The sequence below is a fragment of the Marmota flaviventris genome, chromosome 9, assembly GCF_047511675.1.
Source record: "Marmota flaviventris isolate mMarFla1 chromosome 9, mMarFla1.hap1, whole genome shotgun sequence".
Classification (NCBI taxonomy): Eukaryota; Metazoa; Chordata; class Mammalia; order Rodentia; family Sciuridae; genus Marmota; species Marmota flaviventris.
Window position 1 is genome coordinate 8,301,885 of NC_092506.1, and position 26,917 is coordinate 8,328,801.

A 26,917-nucleotide genomic window follows, 5' to 3' on the forward strand; every position below is an offset into this window, starting at 1 on the left:
GCCGCCTGTTTTCTGTGGCTGGAGCAGGAGTAGGGGAGCTGGCTGGGGAAAGGGGGGGCACTCCCAAAGCAGCAGCTGGAGGTCTGGGCAGAAGGTGCTGCAGGGGAGGTCAGGAATTTGCAGGAGCCTTCTGCTTGGAGGTGGGGATTTCCTCCAGTGATCTGCAGCTCCTGGGGACGGAGCAGAGAAGCTGGATCACTTCCTTCCAGAAGGTTCCCTGTTCTCCCCTTTTTCTCAGTCAGACTCGGAACCTCACCTTGCCTTGCGCCCCTGGGCCGGATGCTCAATAAATATTTATTAACTGATCTGCATTCAAACTGCCAGCGAGGGACAGAGCCTGGCTCAAGGCCAGCCTCTCCTCTAGGACCTTCCTTGCCCTCAGTGGTGCCACCTGCCAGCCGACCCGCCTTTCACTGGGTACCGTGCTAGCCCAGCCCACTTCTCATTGGATGCTAGAGGCGACTTTCCAGACCCCCCCGGGGGGGTTGGTTGGTTTGTTTATAGTCTTGCCTTGTTGCCCAGCAGCTCTCAAACTACTGGACTCCAGCGATTCTGCTGCTCAGCCTCCTGAGTTCCTGGGCTGCAGGTGTGCTCCACCATGCCACACCCTTGTTTTAGAGAAGAGGGCATTGGAGGCTTCAAGCCCAGAGGGTTGCTTGAGCTCCTTCCAGCCTTAGTCCTCCCACACGCTAAGAAAGGGGCAAGTGGGAGCCCTGGAGGCTTCTCAGTCTGCTGCCACGTGTGCCCGAGGGAGGGCAGTCCTTTGAGAATAGGGTGCAGGAGGATGACGCTGAGATGGAGGGGCCTTTCTGTCCCCTTAGAAAGAATGAAGAGGGGGCTGGGGCTGGGCACAGTGGTAGAGCACTGGCCTAGCATGCACAAGGTCCTGGGGATTACTGGGGAGTAAGTAATCCCCCCAAATTGGGGACACACTTTGCAGTCTGTCATGGCATCCCTGGGATGGGGTCAGACCTTAATAAGCCTTGGGGGCTCTGCAGCTGATCATCCTTCATGCCTGCCCCTCCTTCTCCTCCATGTTCCCCAGGCCTCAGGGTTCTGTTACCCCCTCTCCTGCCCATCCCTTTGCAGCACATCTCAGAGTTTGAGTTGCTTGATTGTGTGATGCCTGCCTCAGCCTCAGTGTCCCCGGCTGGATTTTAGATCCACAGGGTCACTTCTGCCACATTTTGCATATCCCCAGGGCCCAATCTGATGTTGTAGGTGCCCAATAAATGCTTGTGGAAGGGGCCGGGAAGTGGCTGCCAGAAAGTGTGGCTCTGGCACGGGCCACAGGTAGGCAGTGTGGGGGTTCTGCTGGCCTGAACAGCAATCCCACCACAGCTGTGAGCACACTCAGAACCCAGCCTCTCTGTGACTTATGTCAGGCCACGATCTTGGCATCCTGGGGGTGTTGTCACCAGAGCCACCGGTGGGCAGATGAGGAGACAGACAGAGGCTTGGATGGATGGACTAGATGGCCTTGGCAGTGAGAGGGCATTCCCTGGGGGACCCGCCTGTCTGTTGAACACCTGCTCCCCCGCCATTTCCATGGAAGCTTCCAGGAGGCTACCATCCCTTTTCAGCACCTCCTCTAATTGCTGCCCCCTCCTACCTATTTTTGCCGGGAGTTGTGACGCCCCCGCCCACCCCTGCAGGCAGGCAGAGGGGCTGCTCCATCAGGGGGCCGGGTTGGGCCGAGCCTGGGTGTGCAGGCGTCCTGCGGCCGGCAGGAGGAGCCCGTGAGCCGCGAGCAGGGACCAGCGCTGCCCTGCAGAGAAACCCGGGAGCTGGGCTCTGGGTTTTCTGCCTGGTGTGGCCACAGGGCTGGCCCAGCCCAGGAGGCGGGGCTGCAGCAGGGGACCCGCCCCGCAGACCCAGAATCCATGAGTAGGTGGGGCCCTGGCTCCCCACTCACTAGCTATGTGACCACGGGTGGCCTCCCAACTCCCTAGGCCCAGTGTCCTAATCTGTAGAATGGGCAGAAATCCGTGGGTGCCCTCAGTCAGTGCTGGGGGGATGTTGACAACAGGTGCCAGATCTGCTTGGTTCTGTGGCACTTTGAGGACAGTTCTCCTGCCATTCCCAAGTCATGATGCTGATGTGACCTTGGTAAGGTAACAGAGGGCGCCCACCTCCTGGCTTATGTGTGAGGTGGAAATTATTCTGCTAGGGAAGTCTTAGTCCTCATCTGCAAACGAGGGAATGAGGGACCCACAGAGATGGGGACACGGCTGGTAAGTGGCCACACTGAATTCTGAACTGAGAGGTCCAAGGTGTCAAGCAGTCCCCCAGCCTCCCCTGCCTCAGTTTCCCACTTGGAACACAGAGATTGGGGCAGGATGTTCTGGGGACTCTCGGACACTCACACCTAGGATGTGCCCTCCCCACCTGGCTGTGGGAAGGACAGCCTGGCGTGCGAGAGTGCCCTGGACTGCCCGCTCCTGACTCTCCTCCCTGCCTGCTCCGCCCCTGCAGCCTTCCTGAAGGGCCTGAGTGACAAGCAGAGGGAGGAACATTACTTCTGCAGGGACTTCATCAGGCTGAAGAAGATCCCCACGTGGAAGGAGACGGCAAAAGGTAGGCCCTGCCACAGCCAGCCCGGTGGCCCTTCAGACGTGTGGCCTGGGAGAGTTATGCAGATGAGAAGCATCCGACATGGACGGGTGGAGGGCTTGCTGTGTGTGGGACTCTGCCGGTGGGTGTCACCTCACTTAATGATTACACAGCCTGAGACCAGTTTAGTTTTTATTCCCACGACACCACTGGGAAGCAAGCCCCAGGCCATATAAGCCACCTGCCCCCCCATTACTTGATTGTCTGGAGCCAGGTTTGAAGCTTGCTTGCAGTGGGGGGGGTGGGCTGGTGAGCTCCCGGACTCTTCGAATGCTGGCCTGGTAACCGGTAACCTGGGACAGGTCACTTATCCCACCTACACCTCAATTTCCACATCTGTGAAGTTGGGGTGGGCGGCACGATGTACCTGCTCACGGTGTCATGAGAGGCCACAAGACCTTGGCCTCTCAAGAGGACGTAGGAGGTCCTCACTCAGGGTGGGATGTCATCGCCAGCATCAGTGGTCACCATGCTGCAAACTGCCACAGTGGGGCTGCACCTGACCTGTGGGCCCTGCCTTGGTCACTCTGCAGGGGGGCCTCCCCGTGACCCCTGTGGCTCCTCCCTATTCCAGGGGTGGCGGCAAAGGTGGAGGAGCCCAAGTTCAAGAAGGACAAGCAACTCAATGAGAAGATCTCCCTGTTCCGTGGTGACATCACCAAGCTGGAGGTGGATGCCATCGTCAACGCAGGTGAGTGACTGGTCAGAGACCTGGTGGCTGCATATCCTTCGCTCTGGTCTGCTGGGCTGGATGCGGGTGGGCGCCACCTCGCTCCACAGAGGCTCCCGATGGGGCGAGGAGCGCTGCTGGCGCCGCCGGAGCGCAGCGCGCCGGCCACTTGGGCTCCTCTTCCCTTGAAACCCTGACCCGCTGTGTCGGGGGCGCCTCGCTCGCTGGGCCGCCTCGCAGCTTCGAAAGCCATTAGCGGCTGGCGAAGGGAGAGAGCCGGGCTGGAACGGTGCCGGGCAGCCCTGCCAGGAAGGCCGAGGCCCAGCCGGTCGTCCCGGGTGGGGGCTGCAGCCGCCCCCTCCTCTGCGTGGCCGCCCTGCCCCCTGCGGCCGGGCAGGTGAGGGAGCTGGGAGCGGGTGGAGAGGCCTCCCGCGGCCCCTGGCAGCCCTCCAGCGCTTGGAAACGCGAGCTGCTGGCTTCCTGGTGTCCCTCGCCTCTTGCTGGCGTGGCAGTTTATTGTGATGATACAGAGGCGGGAGGCGGAAGGGAGGAAGGTGCCGCTCCTCTGCCCGGCCCTGCCGTTTGGCTGAGTCGCAGGGCTCTGGGAAAGGACCCGGGTGCTCAGGAGTGGGGCGCCAAGGGCAGGCCAAGCCCCGCAGGTGCGAGGGGTGCTTCCCCGGGCAGGTGTGCTGCACCCCAGCGCTGGAAGCCTGCTCCCTCTCTCAGCAGACGCCGCACCCGGCATCAGAGGAGGGCACCTCTTAGAGGCTGGTGACACCAGGGCAGGCCTTCTTGGTTTGGGCTCCAAGTCGTGAAGACCCTTGCCCCACCCATGCAGGTCCAGGACAGCCCCGGGGTTCTGGAATCTCCTCCCTCTCACCGCTGGGCTTGCCCTCAGTGCCAGAGAGGGGGCCAGTGGGGTTGTGTTGAGTGGTCCCAGTCCTCCTTAGGTACTGGGCTTGCAGGGTCCAGGCAGAGGGGGCTGCTCATTGTGTCCCCGGCCCCCCTGCTGGTCTGCAGTGTTTCTGGCAGTGGCATTGCTCAGCTGTCCTCCCATGGGGTCTGTGGAACTGCTCTGTCCCTGCACATGGCCTGGTGGGTGCACAGGTGACAAGTCACACAGAGGCAGGAGTTCCCACTCGGAGTGGCTGGTGGGGAGAGCTGGGTGGTCTTTGTTACTGCTGGTGGTTTTGGTGTATCTCCCTTGGGCCACTTGCCCTTGGTGGGTGGCAGCAAGGTCTGTGAGTCGGTCTAGGCAGACAGAACTCAGACAGCCCACTTCTGGGTTGGCAGATGTCCTGGAGGCCCAGGGAAAAAGAGCAAGGTCTTGTGCCGGGAGGGGCTGGGCTGACCCTGGGGATGATCATGAAGGTCATGGGGCTGCCCAGTCATTGGCGAGGGTGCAGGAGGGGCCCTCTGGTCCTTTTCCTGCTGAGTTGTGGTGACCAGAGGGAGACACTTTCATGAGCTCCTTCCCAGCCCACCAGTGGACGGCTGTGTCGTGGACCACAGAGGAGGACCCTGGCGGGTATCAGCAAGATGCAGATGGAGCGGGCTGGGGGCTCTGGAGGCTACGGGCATGATTAATGGCCCTTCCTAAGTGCCCTGTGACTGGCCAGGCTGGGTGCAGCAGCTTGTCAGCTGCTCATGAGAAGCACTCCGCCGCTGGCTGCATCTTGCTGCCCTGGGCTGGGGCGAGGGTGGTAGCTGCCTGGCCGTTCCCTCTCCTGCACTAGGGGATGGTAGAGGGGCACCCCTGCCGTGGGTGTGTGGTATGTGCCAGCTCACCCCTGCTCCATGGAGGCCCTTGGCATCATCCTGAGCACCATCCCTGTCCCTAGGATGCCAGGCACTTTGCACTGCCTCCCTCCCGGGCAGGTGATGGCTTCCACCTCCCTCTGCTTGCCTCAGTTTACCCCACCCTGTTGGCCTGTTTTCCTGGGATCTCCTTTTTCTAGTCTCAGCCAAGAGGACCTAGAACTTGTCCTGGAACCACAGGGACTGGCTGAAGCAGGCCTTGGACATGGGTTCCCCTCCAGAGCCTGGGTGCGGGGTGTCCTGGCAGCCCCGGCCCGGGTCAGACCTCGGGGGGTCCTCAGTCTGGGGGGCGGGTCCTGGCGCTGTGGCTCCGCCCGGCGTGCCGCCCGCCAGGGGGCAGCAGAGCTCGCGGCTCCGGCCAAGCCCATAAATCAGCCTGTTTATTAGCGGAATAAAAGTCGTCGGCAACGCGGGGCTTTTCGGGGCTGCATAAATCTGCGTCTGTGCCTCGTGAAACCCATATGTGCTTAATTCATATGTAAAGTTTCAAGCAGGAAGAGAATACGTGTCCATTAAATTCTATTTGACTTGATTATAATCATTAGCCGTGAATAATTGCTTCTCAGCGCCGACCGCGGAGCCACCACAATAGGCAAAAGGAGACAGCGATTATCTCGGGTGGGAATTTTTAAATCTTTATTTTTGAAGCCATGGGCAGTGCTGGCCCTGCGGGTGTCGGTGGCCCCCGGGATGGTGTGGGTGTGGGCTGGCTGGGCCTGGAGATCTGGATAGAGCTTCTGGATTTTGTGAGGAGGGGTCTCTCTTTGTCCCTGCTACCAGATGGGGAGGGGTGTCACTGGCTGGGTCTGGCTCAGGGACCCTGTAGGGGAGGCATGGGGGGCTGCGAGGGAAAGGGGGATGGGGACTCCCAGGCTGTGGGCTTCTCCCTCTGTCTAGGGCCCAGGGGGCTTGCAGAGGGGACACCGTGCCCCTCCCACTTCAGGGGGGGAGGGGGGACAGAAGCTCCACCCATAGGCCCCCTGCAGACTTTGGAAAGGGGACTGTTTCCCACTGGCCACCTGGCATCCCAACCCCAGCACTGGTTTTCACCCCACTTTATTGGTATGTGTAGTGCTGTGGGGGGGGGCATGATGGTGGACGGGGGGGTTTGTACGTGACAGAGAGCTATGCCAGGAGGTACGCAGTAGGGGTGAGGTGGGCAGAGAACAGAGTGGGGTATCTGGTGGGTGGCAGGGCTTGAGGTCGCAGGAGCATACTTGGGGACAGACCTTCCAAGTCTGTGCAACAGTCACACCTCTGCCCTCCCCACGGGCTGGTGGCCAAGGCCACTTGCTAGGGCAGTGCCTGGGAGAGTCTCCGGCTCCTGCCATCTGTGCCCGCCACGGCTCCTGCCCATGGGGGCATGCCACATCCATCTTAATTAAATTGGGCTGCCATGCTGGCAAGATAAGCAGGCAGGCCCTCACCCACCCCGTTCTCTTCGCCTGCTTCTCCAGCTTGGCCTGTGACCCCATCACTGGGCCCTAGGGGAGCTCAGGTCTGGGGTCTCCATCCTGGGAGCCCATGGCGTCCGAGTATCGTGTCTGTTTTGGCCCTAGGGGCATGACCTTGGCCCAGCTGTCTCCACGCCTGGAGCCTCTGCCTCCCAGGCCTGTGCCAGGCCCCTGTTCCTGACAGACAGCTAAGGCCCAGGCAGGAAATGTCTGGGGCACATAGACCCCCATTCTTGGTCAACCCAGGGGTCTGGCTGTCCAGTTTGGGCCTTGGGGACACAACGGGCGACGCGGAGATGAACGTGATGCTTTGTGTAAAGACACAGGGGTCTTCCCCTTCAAAGCAGTCCCAGCCCAGCACCGTCACCGAGAGTGCCAGGGTGCTGTCCATGCAGAGGCCCGGGTGGGCTGGAACCCCAGCTCTCCTGCTGGCCCCTGCCCTCAGAGCCTCATCTGAAGAATGGCATCCAGCTGGGCGCAGTGCGCCTGTAATCCCGGCAGCTTGGGAGGCTGAGGCAGGAGGATCACAGGTTCAAGCCAGCCTCAGCAACCTAGTGAGGCCCTAAACAACTCAGTGAGGCCCTCTCTCAAAATAAAAAAAGTACAGATGGGGCTGGGGGATGTGGCTCAAGCGGTAGCGCTCGCCTGGCATGCGTGGGGCCCGGGTTCGATCCTCAGCATCACATACCAACAAAGATGTTGTGTCCGCCGAAAACTAGAAAATAAATTTAAAAAAAAATTTTAAAAAAGAAAAAAATATATAGGCGCTGGGGACGTGGCTCAGTGGTTAAGTGCCCCTGGGTTCAAACTGCGGTACAAAAAAAAAAAAAAAGAAGACTGGCACCCCGCCAGCCCCACGCCAGGGTGGGTGGGAGGATGACGTGTGGGCCCAGCCCGGGAGCCCGGGTAGATTAATACTGGGGCAGTCGGGCCAGAGCAACTAAGTAGAAGATAATGTGAGCGGGGTGGGGGTGGTGGTGTCTGAATCGCGTACCTGCGGGGACTAATTGATTCTTAAGGAGGTGGCCCGAGGCGAGGCGGGTCGGGGAGGTCTTTGTGGGGTCTGGACACCGGGCTGGCTGTGAAGATCCGGTGGGAAGCTGCATTTCACAGCGACGAGTGGCCTCACAGGGGGACGGATAAGCCGCTTATTTATATAAACTTTGGCGAGGAGTGGCGCTCAGCTGCCTCCAGTCCCGGGCTCCTGCAGACCTGCAGCCCTCATCCGGCCCAGGCTCTCCAAGCCCTCGACTATCCCCCTGCTGCCCGGAGGGGCGGAGCCCGCGGCCAGGAGGCCGGGACCACTGAGTGGCCACCGAGCGGCGCCCCCTGCTCCCAGCTGTCCCCAGGCCGCTGCGGCTGGAGTGGTGATTTAGAGACCGCCTTGATGGACTGGCAGGCAGGGGGGCCGCAGGGACGCGACTGCCTGGTGGGAAGTGATCTGACGCTAAACTGTCGCCGTAAATCGCTTTATCTGTCACTTCAGATTTAAATGTGTTTGCTGAGGCTTGCCGGCCGAGAGGCAGCGGAACCCTCCGGCAGCAAGCGAGGGCGGCACAGGCCAGAGTGGCAGGCGCGTGGCCAGCAGCGACGGGGCTGTCCTAGCAGCTCCTGATCCTGCTGGGCCCTGGCTGCCTCCTCCAGGGACACCAAGCACAGAGAGGGGACGGCCAGGCGGGTCCTCAGCAGGTGGAGTAAGGCCACCGTCGCCGAGGGGTGGGCAGGGTCACCCCATGTGGGTATTCAAGCTGAGGAGCATGGGCAGGTGACAGCCAGAACTGTGAGTGGTGGCCTTTGTCCATTCATCCAGCAAGCCTCCATGGTGGGCCTGCTGGGCACCATGGGGCGCCTGGGCCTCAAACACACTCAACCCCTAATCCCAACCCCAGTGGGGGGGGCGGGGGGCAGGCAGCAATCCTGCCTGCAGGGCGAGGGGCAATCCTGAAGGCTGCCTGGAGGAGGGGGCACTTGAGTTGGAGTGCAGGCTGAGAGGAACACTGGGCAAGGCCATTCCAGGGGGGAGAGGGAGAGCACTGGCCAGGTAGGTGGGTGGGGTGCTGTGGGCCAGCTCTGAGGGGTTCGGCCTGTGCTGTGGCCAGGTCTTGAGTTGGGGGCACTTGGTCAGTGGTGCTGTGGGCATTTCCCTTGGGCTCCAGCCTGGGAGTGCGTGAGAGTGAGGACAGGAGCCCAGAAGTTGGGGGAAGATCTCCCCCAGGCCTCGGCTGCGTTCACTCCCTGTCCTGTAGCAGCCAGGAAACTGAGGCTCAGAGATGGGAAGCAACTTGCCCAAGGTCACACAGCTAAATGGTGGCAGAGCTGGATGGAAGACTTTCCAGATCCCAGAAGCCGCAGGAGCTGGTTTTCTGGCTGGAAGTTTGCTTCCCAGAGTGGGCGTGTCCTTCCTGACCTCACTGCTGGGAAGGTGAGGGGGGCTGATGTTTGTCATGAGAACTAAACTAACATCTGGGGTTTGTTGGGGCTCGTTGACCCCATGAGGCCTTGTGGTGGGCTCCAGCTGCCCAGTTGTCCTGTGTTCTAAGTCCCCATCCTGGTGTGTACCATGGACCCGCCGGGCTGGGCTGCCTGTCACCTGCCTGTCTCTGAGTGTCTCTGTGCAGCGGTTGCCCTCCATGGCCCACATGGCCTGTTTTTGAGGCTGGGACTAACAATGTCCCCCATTTTGCAGACTAGGAGACTGAGACCCCTGCAGGGTCACAGCACCAGTCTTGGATCTGGGGCTTTAGCGGGGAACGGCCAGCTCTGCTTTTACAGCAGCTCTCACCCAGGTCCAGTCTGGGAGCAAGGGGCAGAGAGGATGGGGAGGCAGTTGGGGGGCCTGGGGTCCAGGTGGCCCCCCTCCCCACATTAAAAAGCCCTGGACATCCAGATACCGCCAGGACCTCGCTTGCACCGCTGTGGGCGGCGGGTGGCTCACTCCACAAGGTCGACCGAGTTACATAAATTCATAAATGATGGATCTCCTGAATTATTGAGATGCCCTCCTGGGCTTGCAGGGCCTGGTCCAGTGAGCTGAGCCTTGTCCGGTGGGCGGGACTTGGAAGGACCCTGAAGGTCCTTGCACCCCAAGGTCTTCCACCAAGCCTCCTGTGCATTGGCCAGAGCCTCCTGCTGCCCCCAGGGAATGGGAGAGGGACTCGGGTCCTGGACCCGGGAACTCTGTCCTGGATTTCAGTACATGTTTTGTTGAATGACTGAGTAAATGCTTTTGGGAGTTGGGTCAAGTGGCACAGGGACTATGAGAACCAGTGACCTGCTGTGGGACCCCTTTCTGCTTCCGCTCAGCCCTCTGTCCACCCCGCTGGGCCAGAGGGTACTGACTGATTCACAAATGAGGATGGTGGCGGACATTTAAGGGCCCTCCCGTGGATCCTCGGCCTCTGTGGGCCTCTGTGGGTGCGAGGTTTAGTAAGACGCAGAGGCTGCCTTCAAGGCCCCTACAGGCCTGGGGAGAAAGACAGGACAGGAACTGAAGCCCAGAGAGGGACAGTGACCTGCGCAGGGTCACACAGCAGGCATAGCAGAGCCTGAGCCCAGACTCCCCAGACTCTTGACTCTCGGCTCTGGGCCACTCTCTGTCCCTTTTCTCCTCGTCATGGTCACTCGTGTCAGAATGCGTGTCGCGGGCTCATCCCACCATGGAGTGGCCGCCTGCTCCTGCATGAGCTGAGGGCCCCCAGGGCGTTCTGTCTAGCTCCCCCCACCCCTGTCCTTGAGGCCACCTGGCCTCAGCGCCCGCACCTGTGCTACGCCTGCCCGTGTCCCTGACGTGCTGTCCGAGCACTGAGCTGAGCAGGCCTGAGCCGGGGGATGTATGTGTTTTGAAATTAATGGGGACCATTAAACCGGCCAAGCATGAGAAGGGCTGGCGCTGCAGCCTTGGCGCGCTCTCCTGGAGGGACCCGCAGAGCTGGGCACGGGGCTGCCGGCGGCCCCAGGACTCCCCACGAGGCTGTGGCTTGCCTGCCTGTTTAAGAGATGGGCACCCTGTCCCTAGATGAAGAGGTCTGGCCGTAGCCGCAGGGGCAGCCAGGGACTCCCGCCCCGGGCTGTGTGCAGGGACATTGGTAGATGGGTTGTACTGAATCTTCGCGCCAGACCCCTAGGGTGGGCTCTTGCACACTCCAGACCCAGATCCCGCTCCCTGGGTGAGTCCTGGGCTGGCCTCAGGGACACAGCACAAGCTGACAAAGATTCAGGGGATCCAGCCCCTGGCTCCTCACCTCCCATGCCGTCTGTTGGGTCTCCATAGTGGGACACCTTGTAATTTGGACTTGGAGACTTGGGTACAAGTCCTAGCTTCCCTGTGTACTAGCTGAGTGACCTTGGTCAAGTCACTGAACCTCTCTGAGCCTCCTCTTTCTTCTCTGTAAAATAGAGACAAGAGTGCCCAAGGGAGGACCCACCCCTGGAGTTGTTTGGTGGGCACCATCCTTGCAGGGCTCAGGTGGCCTGGGCTGTGGCTGCTCATGAGACAGAACAGAGCTAAAATCCGGTTCTGCCACCAACTTGCACAAGTCCTGTCTTCCCGGGGGTCCACCTGCCAGTTTGCTGACGCTGGGTCTGGTCCCTGCGGGGAGCCCCGCCGGGTGCCTGCGCTGTGTGTCCTCGGAACAGCCAGAGCCAGAGCGGGCAGGGGCTACAGACTCTCTAGGTTTGGGGACCCTGAGGTGGACGCGGCCGCGGGGTAGGCTGCTCTGTCGCTGGCGGGCAGGGAGGGGCCCTGCTATTTATACCCAGGCGGAGGCCGTGGGGCGGGGCGGAGGCCAGCAGGGCGCGCGGAGTGGGGCCGCGGGGGCAGACACGGCGGGGGCGGTCCTCCTCTGCAGCCAGGCCAGGCCAGCGCACGGCGTGACCCCCCCTCCCAGCAGCAACAGGTGGCCCCTGCAGCCGTCCTGTCCCTCCGCCCCTCCTCCCCCTCTGGACACTGCAATCGCCCGGAGAAGGAGCGCGCGGCACGTGGCCCCGCTGCCAGCCGTCCCCGCGGCGTCCCCGCGGCGGCCGGGCTGTTATTATTGCCGCCTGGCTGTATTTCACGTTCGGCTTAAACACCATCAAACGCCACGTCCCTTTTGAAGAGCAAGAGCCACCTTGCTGAGGATGTGGAGGAGAAGCAGGAACATGGAAACCTACGAAGCAAATGGCCCAGAATTGACATTTGCGGCGGGGGCTTGGCAGCGAGGATTGTCACAGGAGCTAAATCCTGCGGCGGCAGCGGGAGGCAGCCTCCCCCGGAGGCTCAGGCGGGCATTTGGCTGGGAGGGGGCCTGGCCGGGGCCCTGGGAGGGAATTCTGCGGGTCAGCTGGCCACCTCCCAGTCGGTGACCTGGACTCAGCCTGTTCTCTTCTTAATTTAGAGGCGGGAGCCACCCTGGTGCCAGGGAGGGCTGCTGGGACCCGAGGCTCTGGGGGTGGGAGGGTGGCATGTCAGGGTCAGACAGGACTCAGCTGGGTTCAAGTCCTGCCCTGGCCACTGGGAGCCCTTGTGACCTTGGGCAGGAGAGCCTTCCTCCTGAGCCTCAGTTTCCTCCTCTGTGAGCCTCCGAGTGAGCCTTCCGGAGGTGCTGACAGGCCGTGGGCGGTGCCTGGGACGCCTGACAGGTGGTTGGAGCTCAATAAATGGTGACTGCTTTTACCCAGGAAGTGGGCGTGTGAGCTGCCATTGATTTTTTAAAAAAAATGTTTAACCTACTGATTCCCACTGAAAAATAAGTACAATAGAACCAAGAATCCTTAAACAGGAATGAAAAGAACCAGACCAAGGCTGGGATGTAGCTCGGTGGCAGAACACTCATGGGTTCCGCCCTGGCACCAGAAAAACCCAAACAGCAACCAAGCCATACAGAGAGAGGGCTCTGACTTAGGCATTTATTCATTGACTCACGTTTTTGGTGCTGGGGATTAAACCCAGGGGTTCTACCTCTCAGCTACATCCCCAGCCCTGTTATTTTTGATTTTCAGATGGGGGTCTTGCTAAGTTGCTGAGGCTGGTCTTGAACTTGAGATCCTCCTGCCTCAGCCTCTCAGGCCTGTGCTACCACACCTGATGGAGCATCTCTTTAGAATGTGCCCTGTGCTCTTGGCCATAACTGCAGCCCTTCAGCCTTTCCAACCTACCTCTTGCCTGGTTCCTGGTCTTGGCCTTCTCTCAGCCCTACAGCCTGCTGCTTGAAGCTGGCATCTGGTCTACCCAGGGACCGTGGCTCATGCCTGCCCTGTAGTCTATGCTCCTACCCTGGCTCCAGCCCAGATGACACTTCAAAACTAGAGTGAGTCTGAGCATGATGGTGTGTGCTTTTACTGTCCTAGACACCAGGGAGGCTGAGGCAGGAGGATTACTCGAGTTTGAGACCAGCCTGGACAGTGTGGTAAGACTCTGTCTTAAAAAAAATCTAAAAAAGAAGCTGGGGTTGTGACTTAGCAGTAGAGTGCTTGCCTAGCATGCGTGAGGCCCTGGGTTTGATCCTTACCACCAAATAAAAGTGAATAAATAAAGTGCCAGGTATTGTGTCCAACAACAACTAAAATATATATATATATATATATATATATATAAACAGACTGAGCAAGTTTATTCCAACTGAATATGAGATGCAGCTTTGAGCTTCCTAGCAGCCAGTATAAAAAGGGAAACAGCTGGGCCCAGTGGCACAAGCCGGTAATCCCAGGCCCTGGGGAGACGGAGACAGGAAGATTGCAAGTTCTAGCAAGACTCTGTCTCACAAATAAAGAAAAGGGGGGCTGTGGTTGTAGCTCACGGCAGAGCGCTTGCCTAGCATGGTTTAGTCTCTGATACCAAAAAAGAAAAAAAAAAACACCCCACAAAACAGGAATTTTGGTTTCGTAACTCCAAACTTGGAAGCCGATTTAAATTTTATATTAATATTAATGCTTCTTTCTCGTTCTACCCTGTACCTTTTTCTTCACTCTCCTTCTGCATGTGTGTGTGTGTTGCTAGGGATGGAACCCACTGTCATCTTCTCCAGAGACCCCCCCACCCTCCCGTGTGGCTTCCCTCCAGCCCCCAGGCCGCTTTGCCCTGTCGCGTGCTGCTGTGTGGTGTCCACTGTCTGGTCTGGTGGCGCAGCCTGGCCTCTAGGCCTCTTGTCCTGCGCAGGCCCATGGGGCCTGCTGCTGCGGCTTCTCTCAGATGAGCCCGTGATTAATAAGGGCTGCCCCCAGGGGGGCCGGCAAAATCTTTCCCTCCTTAATATCGGAGTTTAAAAATGTGTCACCATCGATTTGAGGGAAAGACTTGTTCCTGCTGAGAAAAGCGGCCTGGAGATTCGTCTCGCCTTAGGAGTCACAGGCAGCTGCATAAATTCCAGCCCACGGGGCTCCCCCTGCCAACGCCAGCCTCGGGCCCTGCCTGCTGCTCCGGGCTGGCACCCGCTCCCCACCCTGCTGCTCCTGGGGCATCTGGGTGGAAGCCCCTTCCCCTGGTTTCTCTCTACCTCCCTGCAGCTGAGCAAGAGGCTGAGGCCCCGCCGAGGCCACGTCACAGGGTGTTTGGATTGCAGAGGGGGAGGGGAGTGACTTCTGGGCATGGGCCCCTAGAAGTCATCTGTGTGTCCCTCCTGGTCAGGGGCACTCCCTAGTCCTCCCTAGTCCTGTTGGTTGCACAGTAGATCTGTCCTTCCGGCAGGGTTTTTAGTCCCAGATAACTTCCGATTTTGTTGCATCTTTTCCCTGAAGGGCCTCTTGGGGCCTTTTGGTCCATCCCCCTGCCTCCAGGTGGGCGCTCCCCTCTGGCTGGCATGGCCTGCCTTTTGTGCCCTGTCCTCAGGGGAGCCCAGCCTCCTGCCCTGCAGCTGCGGGAGGTGTCCTTGCCGTCTTTCTGGCTGCCATGGGCCCTGGCCAGATGGGCGGAGCCTCCTCCAGCACTTCTGAGCCTGGGACAACCAGCGTCGTGACCTGGAGGTGGCTGCTGTTCCTTCTGCTGTCCCTGTTGGGAGGCCGTGGCTAGGGACCTGCAGTGACGTGTCTGGGATCCAGTCTTTCCACTGTTTCCTGGGAACTTCCTGTGATGGCTGAGGAGGATTGGGCCTTGAGGGAACCTCTCTGGGTGTCCTCCTGGTTAGTGGCTGGGTCACAGCCCAGGATGGGGGGTTTGGAGACAGCTGAGCTTTCCAGATCCCTACAAAGGCCCCATCCCCCTCCTGCCATTAAGAGGTCACGGTGACTGCTTTGGCGGTCATCACCGGAGCGTGGCGGGAGCAGGACGAGAGCTTGGCTGCCCAGGACACCCACTGGGTCGCCCTCAGCCTGGGTGGCCTCCGGCTCCGGCTGCAGCAGAGGTGACCTTGGCCAGCACCAAGGCTGTGGTCTGTGGCCTGGTCCTGGAGGCTGCCCCAGGTGTCCTGCAGGGAGCTTAGTGGAGGTGGTCCAAGGGGTGGCCCAGGGTTGCCAGCAGCCCCTTTCCTTCTGAGGAGCCATAGAGCTGGGGACAGGGGAGCAGGGAAGGGCTAAGCAGGCAGTTTGCAGTCTTCTGGCTGCGTGGGCCCTGGGAACATGTGCTGAGCGGTCATTTACCACCTGGTGTAGGGAAGTCTGCAGGCCAGCCCTGCGAGCCACCTCCAGCTGCAGAAAGGGCCTCCCGAGGACTCGTGGTGGCCATTACTCTGGGAGAGGAGGGGTTGTATTTTCCCTGTCTCCCTAAATGTTATTGCTTTTACGGGCTTTGGAAATCAGTTTTATGGTCTGCGTTGTTTGTCCACTGAAATGTGGAACACGCTGGCGAGGAGATAAACTCAGGGATGATTTGGGCCTTGAAAGGTCGTTAGGCTGAGGGCAGGGGGCAGGGCTCCAGTGTGACACCCCCAGGCCAAGGTCACACCTTAGGAACCATCATAACTGGGGCTGGGGACAAGGAAAAGATGTGCCAGGACTGAGGCAGGGGCGGGATGGTGGTGGAGCCTTGGCCTGAGGCCTTGGGGACCGGTGCCTCTTGTTGGATGGTCCCCACTGGACTGGCTGGTACGGTGGAAGTCTTTCCATCCTCCTCGATGCCTGCTGTGCCAACCAGCTCCCCTTGGGTGCCATCCCGGGCGCCCTGCCAGCCACTGGCAGTGTAGACTTCTCAGTGTGAGTAAAAATAGGCCCGTTGGGTTCCGCTGGCCCATGCAGGCCTGGCGGGGGCTCCCCTACAGGAGGGGCTCCATCTTCTGGCACAGTTGGCCCGTGGGGAGCTGGGAGGGTATAGACCGGGCAGGGGCATCCAGACCTGCACGCATCTTCCTCCTTTTCCTGGGACCAAGGACCCTCCAGGGAGGTCCCAAGGCCCCCAGGAGAAGGCTGCTTCTCTCCTCCCCTCTGAATATGCGAAGAGCTCCTACAAATCAATAAGAAAAATGGGTGAAAGATCTGGACGGGCAGTTCCCGGTAGGAGGAAAACAAACGGCCAGTAAATAAGTACAGGGAGCAGAGCTCCCCGCGTCAGGAAGAGGCTAATTACGTAAGGGCCATCATTCTTCACCCGCCAGGAGGCGGGCACTGGGGGTGTCTGTGCGGGCAGGTGGGGTACAGGGTGGGGGTTGGGTCCCTTCTTGGGTGTTCCTGCCCAGTGGCACCCACCAGATGGGCACATGGAGGTGCTCCCAAGTGCTCACTCTAAGACAGCACATAGAAGTCCTCTCTGCTGGCAGGAGGGCCTTTCCTGTCCCCTCTGCCGCCTTCGCTTCCTCCACTGCACGGGCCACCACCACAGATGCTCCAGCAGGTCCAGCTGCAGGTCGTCACCGCCCGGCTCCCTTGCTCTGGGGTCCACGCGCTTCCCTGGCTGTGGCTGGGCTCCTTTGGGGCCGGGCTTTCAGGGGAGGGGAGTGCTGCTTCCTTCTTCTGCCGCGCCACTGCATGGCTGGGACACTGCCGCGCTCGGGGACAACAGACGGAAATAGACCCTGGAGTTGGGTGCATCTGGCTCTTATGGCTTCTGCAAACACGCCTCTGGTCCTCGATTGGGGGAAGGCGTCACCTCGGCTGTGACCTCACCCTCTGCGTGTCCCACTCACACCATCTGGCCTCGGTGCCCCTCCTGCCTTTTCTGAGGCCCTCCCTTCCTCCCCCCTCATTCCGGCCGCGTCTCAAACTGCACATTCTTGCTCACTTCCACAGGTTTCAGGGGTGATGCCCACCTCCAGCCTCCGTGGCCAGCTCTCGCCGTCCTCTAGGTCCTGGCTGAGAAGCCGTCTCCAGGAATCTGTCTCGAGCTGGCTGCGGTGTCCCTCTTGGGTGTCCCCTCATCCCACAGGTGCTGCTGCTTCAAGGGGGAGCAGGGGAGGTGGCGGGGCGCCCTGGTGTGCTACACGGTCACGAGCAGTGGTCCAGCCCAGGAGGTGGACCCATCAGGGCGCCAGGGCCAGGGAGCCCCGTGGAGCACTTCAGACGCTGGGGAGGGAGGATACGGGCCTGTGGCAGGGCTGCTCCTCTCTGCCAGCTCGTCCAGACTCCCTTATCTGCAGAGCCCAGAGTGGCCCAACCACAGCGGAGCTGCCTTTGATGCGGAGCTCAAGGGGAGAGCGCGAGGAACACTTCACACGGCTGCCGTCCTGGGGAATCTGGGTCTCTGAGTCCTTGAATCATCCTCGGCCCACCCACCCAAGTGGGAACCAGTCAGCAGGAGAGCTCGGCGGGCAGGCGGGCAGGGCCGGCAGGCGGGCAGGGCCGGCAGGCGGGCAGGGCCGGCGGGCGGGCCGGCGGGCAGGGAGCTTAGCTCCTGGGGTCCTCGGCAGCCTCCTCCCTTGGCTCCTCCCATGCACGTCCTCCTTCCCCTGAGGCCCACCCTGGCCCGTGCTGCATCTCTCCTTCTAGGCCCCCAGACAGAGGTAGGGCCACCTTCCTTCCTGCATTCAGAAGTATGGAATGATCAAACCCAGTCCGGGCCACTAACTAGGGCTCACTCTCTGTGGGGACAATAGGGTACAGTCCCGTGGTAAGTGATTAACAGGAAGGCTTCCTGCAGGGCAAGGGGAGGAGCCTGGACAGCCTGGTTCCAGCGCCAACCTCTTTCTTTTTTTAATGTATGTATGTATATATATATATTTTGTGGTGCTGGGGATTGAACCCAGGGCCTTGTGCATGTGAGGCAAGCATTTCACCAACTGAGCTATATCACCAGCCCCTTTAAATATTTTTATTAGTTGATGAACTTTTATTTGTTTGTATGCGGTGCTGAGAATCAAACTCGGTGCCTCACACGTGCTAGGCAAGCGCTGTACCACTGAGCCACACCCCCAGCCCCAGCGCCAACCTCTTGACACTGCAGCGTTGGGCAAGCTGCTTAGGACCTAGGTGTGGGCCTTGGTTTGCTCCCTTTAAAATGGGAATAAGCACAGGACGTGGTGGCACAGGCCTCTAATTCCAGCAACTCGGGAGGCTGAGGCAGGAGGATCACGAGTTCAAGGCCAGACTGAGCAACTTAGCAAGGCTCTAAGCAACAAGTTGAGACCCTGTCTCTAAATGAAACATAAAAAAGGGCCTGGGGATGTGGCTCAGCGGTTTCGCACCCCTGGGTCTAATCCCTGCCTGTGCCAGCCTGTCTTGAGGACAGGTCATGTGACAGATGCCTGGCACCTGGCACCGTGGGTCACGCTGCCTTGCCTCTCACAGATGGGTACCCCTTCAGGAAATCCCCCCTAATTATGAAGTTACAGATCTGAGTGGTCACACGGGGGAGAAGCACATTCATTAGGAGACCAGGCGCATAGCCTGGGCCGTGCCAAGTGTCTCTCCGCGCCAGCTTCCTGAAGACCGCGGTCTCCACAGAGCACATCTCTGAATCTTCCTGGTGGCGGCTTCCATCTGCCAAACACCCAGGAGCCTCTGGCTGGGGAGGGCCTGCGTGGGGGACAGTCCCTCCCTGGAGACTGCCCTGCAGTCCTTCACCCCAGGCTTGTAATCTCAGCTTTAAAGAGGACTCGGATCCCGTCCTCCTGCCCGCTCCATGACTAATCCATTCGCCAGGGCCCCGATCCAAGAGAAAGCTAATTAAAGAATTTCTGCTCTTGGCTCAGCCTGAACTTTGAAGATTCCCCTTGGTCTTCCTGGAGTCTCTGAAAACAGGTGGGGAAAGGGGGTGTTGGAAAGGGCGTCGGATGAGCCCCGAGCCTCGTAATAGTCTTAATCCCCCTAAGCCAGCAGGCATCCAACAGCTTTCCGCCTGCACCGCTGAGAAAGGGCTGGGGCTCCGGGAGGACTCGCGCTGCTGCCCACCCAGCGCCCCAGACCCCGGGGTCCCTGTTCCCTGCTCTCTGAGAACAGGAGGCTGTGCTTCCCCACAGTTACGGCGCTGCAGGGGAAGGACCCGACATTCTCCGGAGAAGTGAAGTGGATGGGGTCCTGAACCTCAAGGCTTGGCATGGGGAAGTCCCTGTGCCCAGGGCCACCGAGATGCCTGGCAGGCCACAGATGCTTGGTGAAGCTGGGCTCTCACTCCGTGCCCCTCCGCTCCAGGGTCCTCCACCTCTAGGACATTTTCTTTCACCAACCAGGAATATTTGTTCTACACTCACTGGTGGAACCTGCGCTCCATGGGTTTGGGGTCCTAGGAGTCCCCTGGGCTGCTGTGTCCCCTGTCTGAGTAGCGCTTGGCACACAGCAGTTGTTCAGTAAAGACTTGACTTTGGGGTGCTGGGGATTAGACCAGGGTCTTGTGCATGCTGAACTCCTCCCCAGCCCTTAACACTGACCTCGTGGCTGGTGGCCAGGTGCTTTCCTCACAGAAAATGTCCCAAGGCCAGGCATTGTGGCCCTGCCCATAATCCCGGTGGCTCAGAAGGCTGAGGCAGGAGGATCACGAGTTCAAAACCAGCCTCAGCAACATAGGGAGGCGCTCAGCAACTCAGTGAGACCCTGTGTCTACATAAAATACAAAATAGGGCTGGGGCTGGGGCTCAGTGGTCGAGTGCCCCTGAGTTCAATCCCCGGTACAAAAAGAAGAAAATGTCCTGATGATCTTTGCCTCCAAATGTGGGCAGGCTGCGTGTCTTAGGGTCTGCCCTTCCCGTCGCTCTGAGCTTTGACCAAGCCCGGTGTGACCCTGGGGAGGGTCATGGTGTCTGCTGCCGCCGTGGCCCTGCCCTCACCCGTTTCCCTGGCAGTGCCCGGGCAGGGGACATGTGGATCTGCAATTCTCCTTGCAGCGGCTCCCCCGGTACTTGCCTGCATCATGAAAATAAAAATGATAAAAACCTGCCACTGAATTCTGGGTGGTAGTAAATTACTTAACACCTGAAACAGGTTGAAATGTGGCCACTGTGGCTTTTAATAAGCCATCTCCCGTGCAGCCGCTTCCGCGAGGAGCCGGCAGGGTCTCTTCTCGAGGCGTAATTTCATTGCGTCCCAGGCTTGGCAGCAGTGCAAATAAGATTTCACTTCCCCTGTAAATCTCCGAGGGGGGAGCGGGATCTCATCCGTGCTGTCAGTTAGCACTCGAGAGAGCCTGTTTACTTTGCCGCTGGAGGAGAGGGTCCTTCAGAGGGGCTGGACGTGGAGGCCAGCAGGGAGGTGGCCATGTCAGCCCTGGAAGATGATGTGTGTGGAGGTGGCCGCCATGTCGGCTCGGGGAGCAGGCTTTATTTGGGGTGCCTGAAAGTAGACAGGCCAACGCCACCCAGACCTCCTGAGTCAGAGTTGGGGGGCTGGCTGGGTGGCCTCGGTGCAGCTAGGACCTTCCTAAGCAGGATGCCAAGAATCGGCCTTAGAACTTGGGTGCGGGGCTGTAGATCTGGGTGTCAGACTCTTCCCGGGCTTGGACACCTCATCTCCAGGATGCATGGTGAAGCCAGAGACCCCTCCTGGGAAGGGGGGACAGGAGAAGGGAAGCTTTGGGAACCCAGTGGTAGCCAGGTAGGAGCAGGGCTCAGGGGCAGGAGGACAGCCTTGAGGGCCCTCACTAGAACTGGGACTCTTGGTGGAACAGGTGGAGTTGGACCCAGGAAGCAACAGCCCTGGGCCTTGGGGTGCCCCGTGGCTGTGGGGCAGCCATTTGGAGGTCTTACCCACCCCTGCCCTTAACTTCAGCAATAAGCAAAGCTGAGACTTCTTTGGGCAGGGCAGGTCCCGAAGCTGCCGGGCTGGAGGGGCCTCTCCTGGCATCCGCCTATAGACAAGGTTGGGGGTCTCCAGGGCCAGTGAGTCCCCTGCACTGCCCCAGCACTCATGTCCATCTCCCATCCCCTGTGCTCACTGGAGAGGGCCAGCTCTGCTTGCTCTCCTGTGAGCACAGGGGTCCCACTGCCTCTCAGACCCCCAACTCCTCTTCAGAACAGGCTGGTTACCTTTGGGTGTCCAGAAGGCAGGCACTAAAACCTGAGACGCCCGCTCCCACCCCACCCCACCCCAACCCCCAGTCCTCCCAGAGCCCCAGGCTCAGGCCAGCCTGGACCTGGGCCGTGGCAGGGTGTTTGAGGAGTAGCCCCCGTCCTGTTCAGATGCTGCCCCCCTGTGCCAGCCCCTGGGGCACTCGGTGTACTCTGTGAGGGGCACTGCTTGGCTCCAGGCTCTGTCTGGGGGCCCCGAATGCTCCCTAAACCCTGGAGCGGGGCCTGCGCTCAGGAACCGTGGTCTGGCGTCTCACAGAGCCTGCAGACAGCGCAGGGTTGGTGCGTGGAGATCTGCAGAGGACAGCCAGGACGGCCTCCGAGCCCTCGGGTGTGGGCTCCTAGGGCTGAGGAATCCCCCCTCAGCCCCCTGACAGCGGTGGGGACAGCTGTTACCAAGCACACCCTGACAGAGAGGGAAACAGGCACGGGAGGGTGAGGAACAGGTGGAATGGTGGGTCCAGTCCAGTTCTGAGGGTCTCCAGGGCCCGCGTGCAGGAGCGCGGGGACACGACCCAGTGGTTTCCAAAGGCTGATGATTGCGAACCCTTTCTAGGCAGAACCTCTGTCAGCTCTAGGGACTGAGGAACACAGTTTGGGAACACAGCCCTTCTGCCCTGGCTTAGGGAGCTCCTCAGGTGCCCCCTGGGTTGTGGCACTGCTGCAGGGGAGGGGCGGGAAGGGGGAGGGGGCCGGACCATCCCTGGGGTGGGGGTGGGGTAAAATTGAAGCAGTTATGGAGACGCTGGGATGGCCAGGGGCAGTGGTACTTGGAAAATTGTCCTCACACATCTGCCAGGAGGGGGGATGCCACTGGCCAAAAGGGGTGGCTGGGCAGGGTCAGCGCCTTCCAGAAGGAGGAGATTGGACGCACCCTCCTGCCCCGCCCAGGCATTGAGCTGGTCTTCTCTGTTGCTCTCCTGTCCTCCGCATCCATGGAGACATTTTCAATGCAACCCTGACTCCCCAGAGAAGCCCCTGCCCGCCAGGGTGGTCCCACCTGCCCTTCCGTGAGGCAGGGATGCTGTGTCATCCCAGCCCCAGAACATAGTAGGTCCTCAGTGACTCTCTTCTGGCCGTGTTTTAGAACAATCCCTTGGCAGCCCCAGAGAACGTGCCTCCGGTGAGGAGGCAGGATGGCCCTCCTGAGCGGCCACCGAGCCTCTCCTAGGGAGAAGCTGGTGTGCAGGCTGCCCTTCCCTGGAAGTCCCCTTGCCTGCTGCTGTCTGGAGTGGCCTCCCCTGTTTGGCTCCGGCCCCCAGCGCGACGGGACGGGAGTGGAGGGCTGAGGACATCTGGGGGGCCAGAGAGCTGGGGCCACCCACCCAGCACGCACATGGAGAAATCACAGCTTCTTTGGAACAGGAGGAAGAAACTCATTAACCCCTATCCAGACACGAGATCAGATCTAAGGCAGAAGTAATGGGTTTTTATTTTATGTTAAACTTCGCAGAAACTGCTCTTGTTCTCATGAATAACAACCTCCGTCCCCCCAACCTTTCGGGTGTGAGATACACAGATAAGACTACAAGAATTGAGTGCAGCGGACACCTCTGGGGGGCAAGGGGCATCTGGGGGGATGAACCCAGGCTGGTGTTCACTGGGGCAGCTTATTGCACGTGTCCCCAAATGCCTAGACTGCTCTCTTATCTGGGTGCCCACACGGTGGCTGGAGCCTCTTAGGGGATAATCCACAGCTTTGATTAGTACATCTCCACGTGGAGACCCTCTCCGAGTCTGCGTCTAGCTGTCAGTCCACCCTGCATGGCTGCTTTAAGACACTTCTGGTGTCACCCGGCCCCCCAGGGTACAGCCGGGCTCCACAGTCCCATTTTCTGTCTTTCTGCAGCAGAACCTTAGTTCGATTCCCATATTTCCAGGGAACTGAGTAACCCCAGCGTCTCCCTCCTGCTTGGTGGACCCCTCTGTGCCAGGTGACCCCTGGCAGCAGAACTGACCCCCGGGGCGCGGCCTGGGGAGGGCCGTGGACAGCTGAGACCACGTGCATCACAGACCCCCGGCCCCGGGCGCACTGGGCTATGGAACCGAGAGTGAGCAACCGTGGTGACTGTAAAAGTTAAATCTTTCTATTTATTTCAAGAAAGGACAAGGAGGTGGACCTGGGCATCTCATATGAAAACAGACAAACAGAAAATAGGACCAAGTAGTTAAATCACATTCATCTCAACATTGAAGTTCAAGGCACCTACAGGAAGGAGGCCCAAGGGCTGTTCGCAGTGCACTTTGGTTGTGTTGTCGCGGTGGCGGGTGGGTGGCGGTTTTCTGGAAACCCCTGTCTGGTGGTGAGGTTGGGAGTGAGGCAGGCGGGCACCAGGCCAGGCACGGCTGGGCCTTGAGGAGCCAGGCCTTGTCAGCCAGCCGGGTCGGACGGCAGCAGGCAGCAGCGGGGGTGGTGCCATCGCTCAGACCCCCCGAGAGCGCTTTGCCCTTCAGAGAAAGAGAAAAAAGAGAAAGAGCGTGCAGCCAGGGGGCCGTGGGGCTGGTTCTACAGGTAGGAAGGCCAGGGGTCGGGGAGGCCGGGGCCGCTGGTGCAGGGACCCTGGGACGACAGAAGAGGCCTCCGCCCAGACTCGGGAGGGACCAGCCTGTCCAGCCGTGCCCCGTGCCGGCAGCCCACCTTCTGTAGCAAGGGGCCTGTCCTGTTCAGCAGGGTCGGGCGACCTCCCGGGCCCTTTCTCCCCTTCAGACCTCAGGGAAGGGCTTACCCTGGCACACTCAGGAGGCTTCTCGTACCCAGCAAGTACATCAGGCGAGGAGGTGCTGAGCGTGGCTGGTAAACACTCACTCTGCAGCTACGTGGGGGTTGGGGTCCTTTGGCCTCCCTGCTCACACCTGCCTGGTGGCTCCAACAAGCAGAATCACATAAGCCACGGTCTCCCGCGAGCCTGTGACCACAGCCCGCTACCTCCCGGCCTTCCACATCATCTCTCCCTACTTCTCTCTCTCTCTCAGATGACGAAGATCCAGTGCCCAGGCCTCCCCACAGTTCTTAGCCTCTTTTAGGAGCTGGAAGACAGCAGGGTCCCTATCTATGCCCTTGAACCTGCCCGGGATGCCCTGTGGGCTTCTCCACCGAGGCTGCTGGCAGGCGGCTGTGCTGGGTTGTGGGGGAATATCTAAGGCTACTTTCAGGGTTGTGTGTGTGTGTGTGTGTGTGACTTCCCCCTTGAGGCCCAGAACTTTTGGAGGAAGGGACTAGTCGTGAGGGGTGGTCTGGAACATGCCAGCACGTCTTCCATCCGGGCAGGTGGGAGCTACTCAGAACCCCTGGCTCTGGGGAGATGAGCCGGGCACCCCAGGTCCACCGTGGCTTTGATTGTCGGTCATGTCCTGTCTGGGTCTGTCTTGAGAGGGCCTGACGGGTTCCTCCAGGAGGGCTGCAGGGTGCGGGTTCTTGGCCAGGGCGGCGGGCCCTCTGCTGCTGTACTGCCTCCAGGCAGGGCAAGACTTGGAGAAGAGAACCTGAGTCACCCACGGGGCCGAAGCCTTGCTGGATCTCACGAATCCACGGCTCCCCCTCGGGCTCAGGCTCAGCCTGGAGATGCGCAAGATCCGCGGCAGAGTGGGGCGAGCCGCTTCCAAGAGGAGAAGTGCCCGGATGAGCCCCTCTCCATGCCAGGCCACCAGAGCAGCAGGTGTAGGACAAGAGGAGCCTGTTGGTGGCCGACACTCAGGCCTCAGGTGCGGAGCCAAGGGGGCAGGCGGGAGGAGGACATGAGAGGAGCCTGCAGGAGAAGAAAGGATTTCCGGCGCTCCCGTGTGCCAGGCACTGTGTGGCCTCCGTGAGCTCCTGAGGGCAAGGGGCTTGCACCCAGGCCCTGCCGGGGAGCAAGGGGACCTGGTCTCTCACCCATTGGCCATCTCCTGTAGAGATTGAGGCCCGGGGAGCAAAGACCTTCCTGCAAGGGCCCCCTGGGTGGGGGTGTGGGAGGTCAGGGGCCTGGGCGCAGGGCCAACGGGGCCCGCTCCAGTGGCTACAGTGCCTCGGGGTCTGGCCTTGGAGGAAGTGGGGCTGGCCAGCCCATTCATCTGCACACTGCCCTCAGAGTGCCCACTCTGAAGCGGGGCACTTCAGGGATGAAACTTCACTTCAGCTTCCAGAAGCTGGAGCCGCCCCAGGGCCGAGAACTGCCCTGGCCATGACGTCTCCGGGGCAGAAGAGAAGAGGTGGGGATCCTCCCCCATGGTGGCGGGGGTCTTGGGCACACCTGGCAACCTCCCTTATGGTGAAAGAGTGGGTCCGACCCCAGGAATAACAGAATTTCCCAAACTAGAGAAAAACCATATATTAAAAATGCCCAGGCTGGCGGGGAGCACAGACCAGAAGGGGGCCGGGCAGGAAGGGGGTGGAGAGCGAAAGGGATCTTTTTGTCAGTTTTTTTTTAAAAAGAAGCCAATGTAGATATTTCAGGCAACTACTTGGAACATTTCAAAAGAATCGTAAATGCTTAAAAACACAGAGTGAACAGTGCCCCAGGCGCCGTCAACTGGCCGTGATGGATGGATCAGCCAGCAACCTCCCGAGTGCGGTGGTGGCTGTGGGGAGGCTCAGGCTTGAGAGAACAGGCCCCGGGGCAGCCTAATCTGGAGCCAGAGGGCCGGCAGGTGGCCCCTGTCAGCCCTCATCCTCACTTCCTGCTGGGGAAGCAGTGGCCTGTGTCTGTGCTTCTCCTGATAGGTCAAGGCTGGAACCAGGGTCTTGTTGTCAGCCCAACCGGGCTCTCACAGGAGAGTGTCTGCCTGTCCCCATCTAGAGCTTGAATGCTCCTAGTGACGGGAAGCTCACTGCCTGATTCCTTTGTTGGGCCAGAGTCTCTTTTCCCTGCCTTCGGTTTTCCCTAGTGGTTGGGCTACCCTTTCCCTGTGCCCAGGGAGCAGGTCCCAGAACAGCAGTCCTACGAAGCGATAGCACCAGCCGCTACTCCACGGCATGGCTCGTTGCCCTGAAGACACACAGAGTCTGGAGGGCAGGGCCAGAGTCTCAGGCTGGGGGCACGGACAGCTTCTGAAGGACACTGTCAGCCCTCAGAGACCCCCAGCTCTCCAAGTTGCCCAGAAGGAGCAGACGAGCCCCTGCCCCTTCAGCCAGGCCCAGAAAAATCCCTGCTGTGTGGACTGCCCCTTGGGACAGGTCCATAAACCACAAAAAATCCCCCTTTCCCTTCACCTCCAAGGAGTTTAATCTCTCCTAATCAATTTAGCAGACTCGCTTGGTTGTAAACGGTAATGATTTGCATTTTTGAGCCTTTTTATCCCTCCTTAAGAAAAAAAATGCCTCCTAGTTCTGCATTCTGGAAGCCTGAGGACTGCTTGTTAGTGCTGGCCCTGGCGCCCCGCCAGCCCGCGCCAGCTGCCTTCACCTGCACTGATTTCAGGATGAACAGGGGAAACGGTGCATGGGACGCCCTGCGGACCCTGGCACGCCCTGGCCCTGACCCTGGGGTCTGGGTCTGGTCCTGGGGCGCGGCCACCGCGTCCTGCGGAGCCCACCCCCCCCACCCCCCACCCCCGCTCCCCGCCTGCCGCATCCAATTTTCCTTGTTGTATTTTTCATAAGTGAGAGGCTCAGAAGCCCCGTCCTCCTGGCTGTTCCGCAGGAAGCAGATTTCTGGAGTGGGCTGGCTTTGGGGCTTGAGCTGCTGTTGGCCAGGGTGGGATGCTGTCCTGAGGGCGTCCAGCTCCTGTTCTGTCCCCTCCTCAGTGCTGGCTCTGGGGGAGGGGCTCCGGCTGGCCCTCGGTCCTGGAAGCGCTGCCCATCACGCCCTGCTGCAGGCTCAGACTCACCCCTCGACCCTGCAGGAATTCTCCTACCTGCCTTGGGCCAACTAGAACCTTCCAGAATCAGTGGATGGGAGGGGCCCCACTCGGCCTTGGAGCACCCTGCTTTCCTGAGTGAAGCTAGACCCTGCCCCATTGCACCCTCTCCCTCCTTCCTGGGCCCCTGGGGAAGGTGGAGGGACTCGGGGCCTGGGGAGGGTGGGAGAGCGGCTTGCAGGGCAGAGTGG

At 60.1% G+C, this 26,917-nt stretch overlaps 1 protein-coding gene across 3 annotated transcripts in view; it reads left to right on the plus strand.

The window, feature by feature from the left end:
- Positions 1–26,917, plus strand: part of Macrod1 (mono-ADP ribosylhydrolase 1) — a 137,714-nt gene that overhangs the window by 6,895 nt on the left and 103,902 nt on the right. For all 3 annotated transcript variants that reach the window (XM_071616081.1, XM_027944056.3, XM_027944055.3), the window contains exons 2-3: positions 2,476–2,577; positions 3,188–3,304. In XM_071616081.1, coding sequence (XP_071472182.1) covers positions 2,476–2,577; positions 3,188–3,304 — 219 coding nt within the window. The remainder of the gene's footprint in view (positions 1–2,475; positions 2,578–3,187; positions 3,305–26,917) is intronic.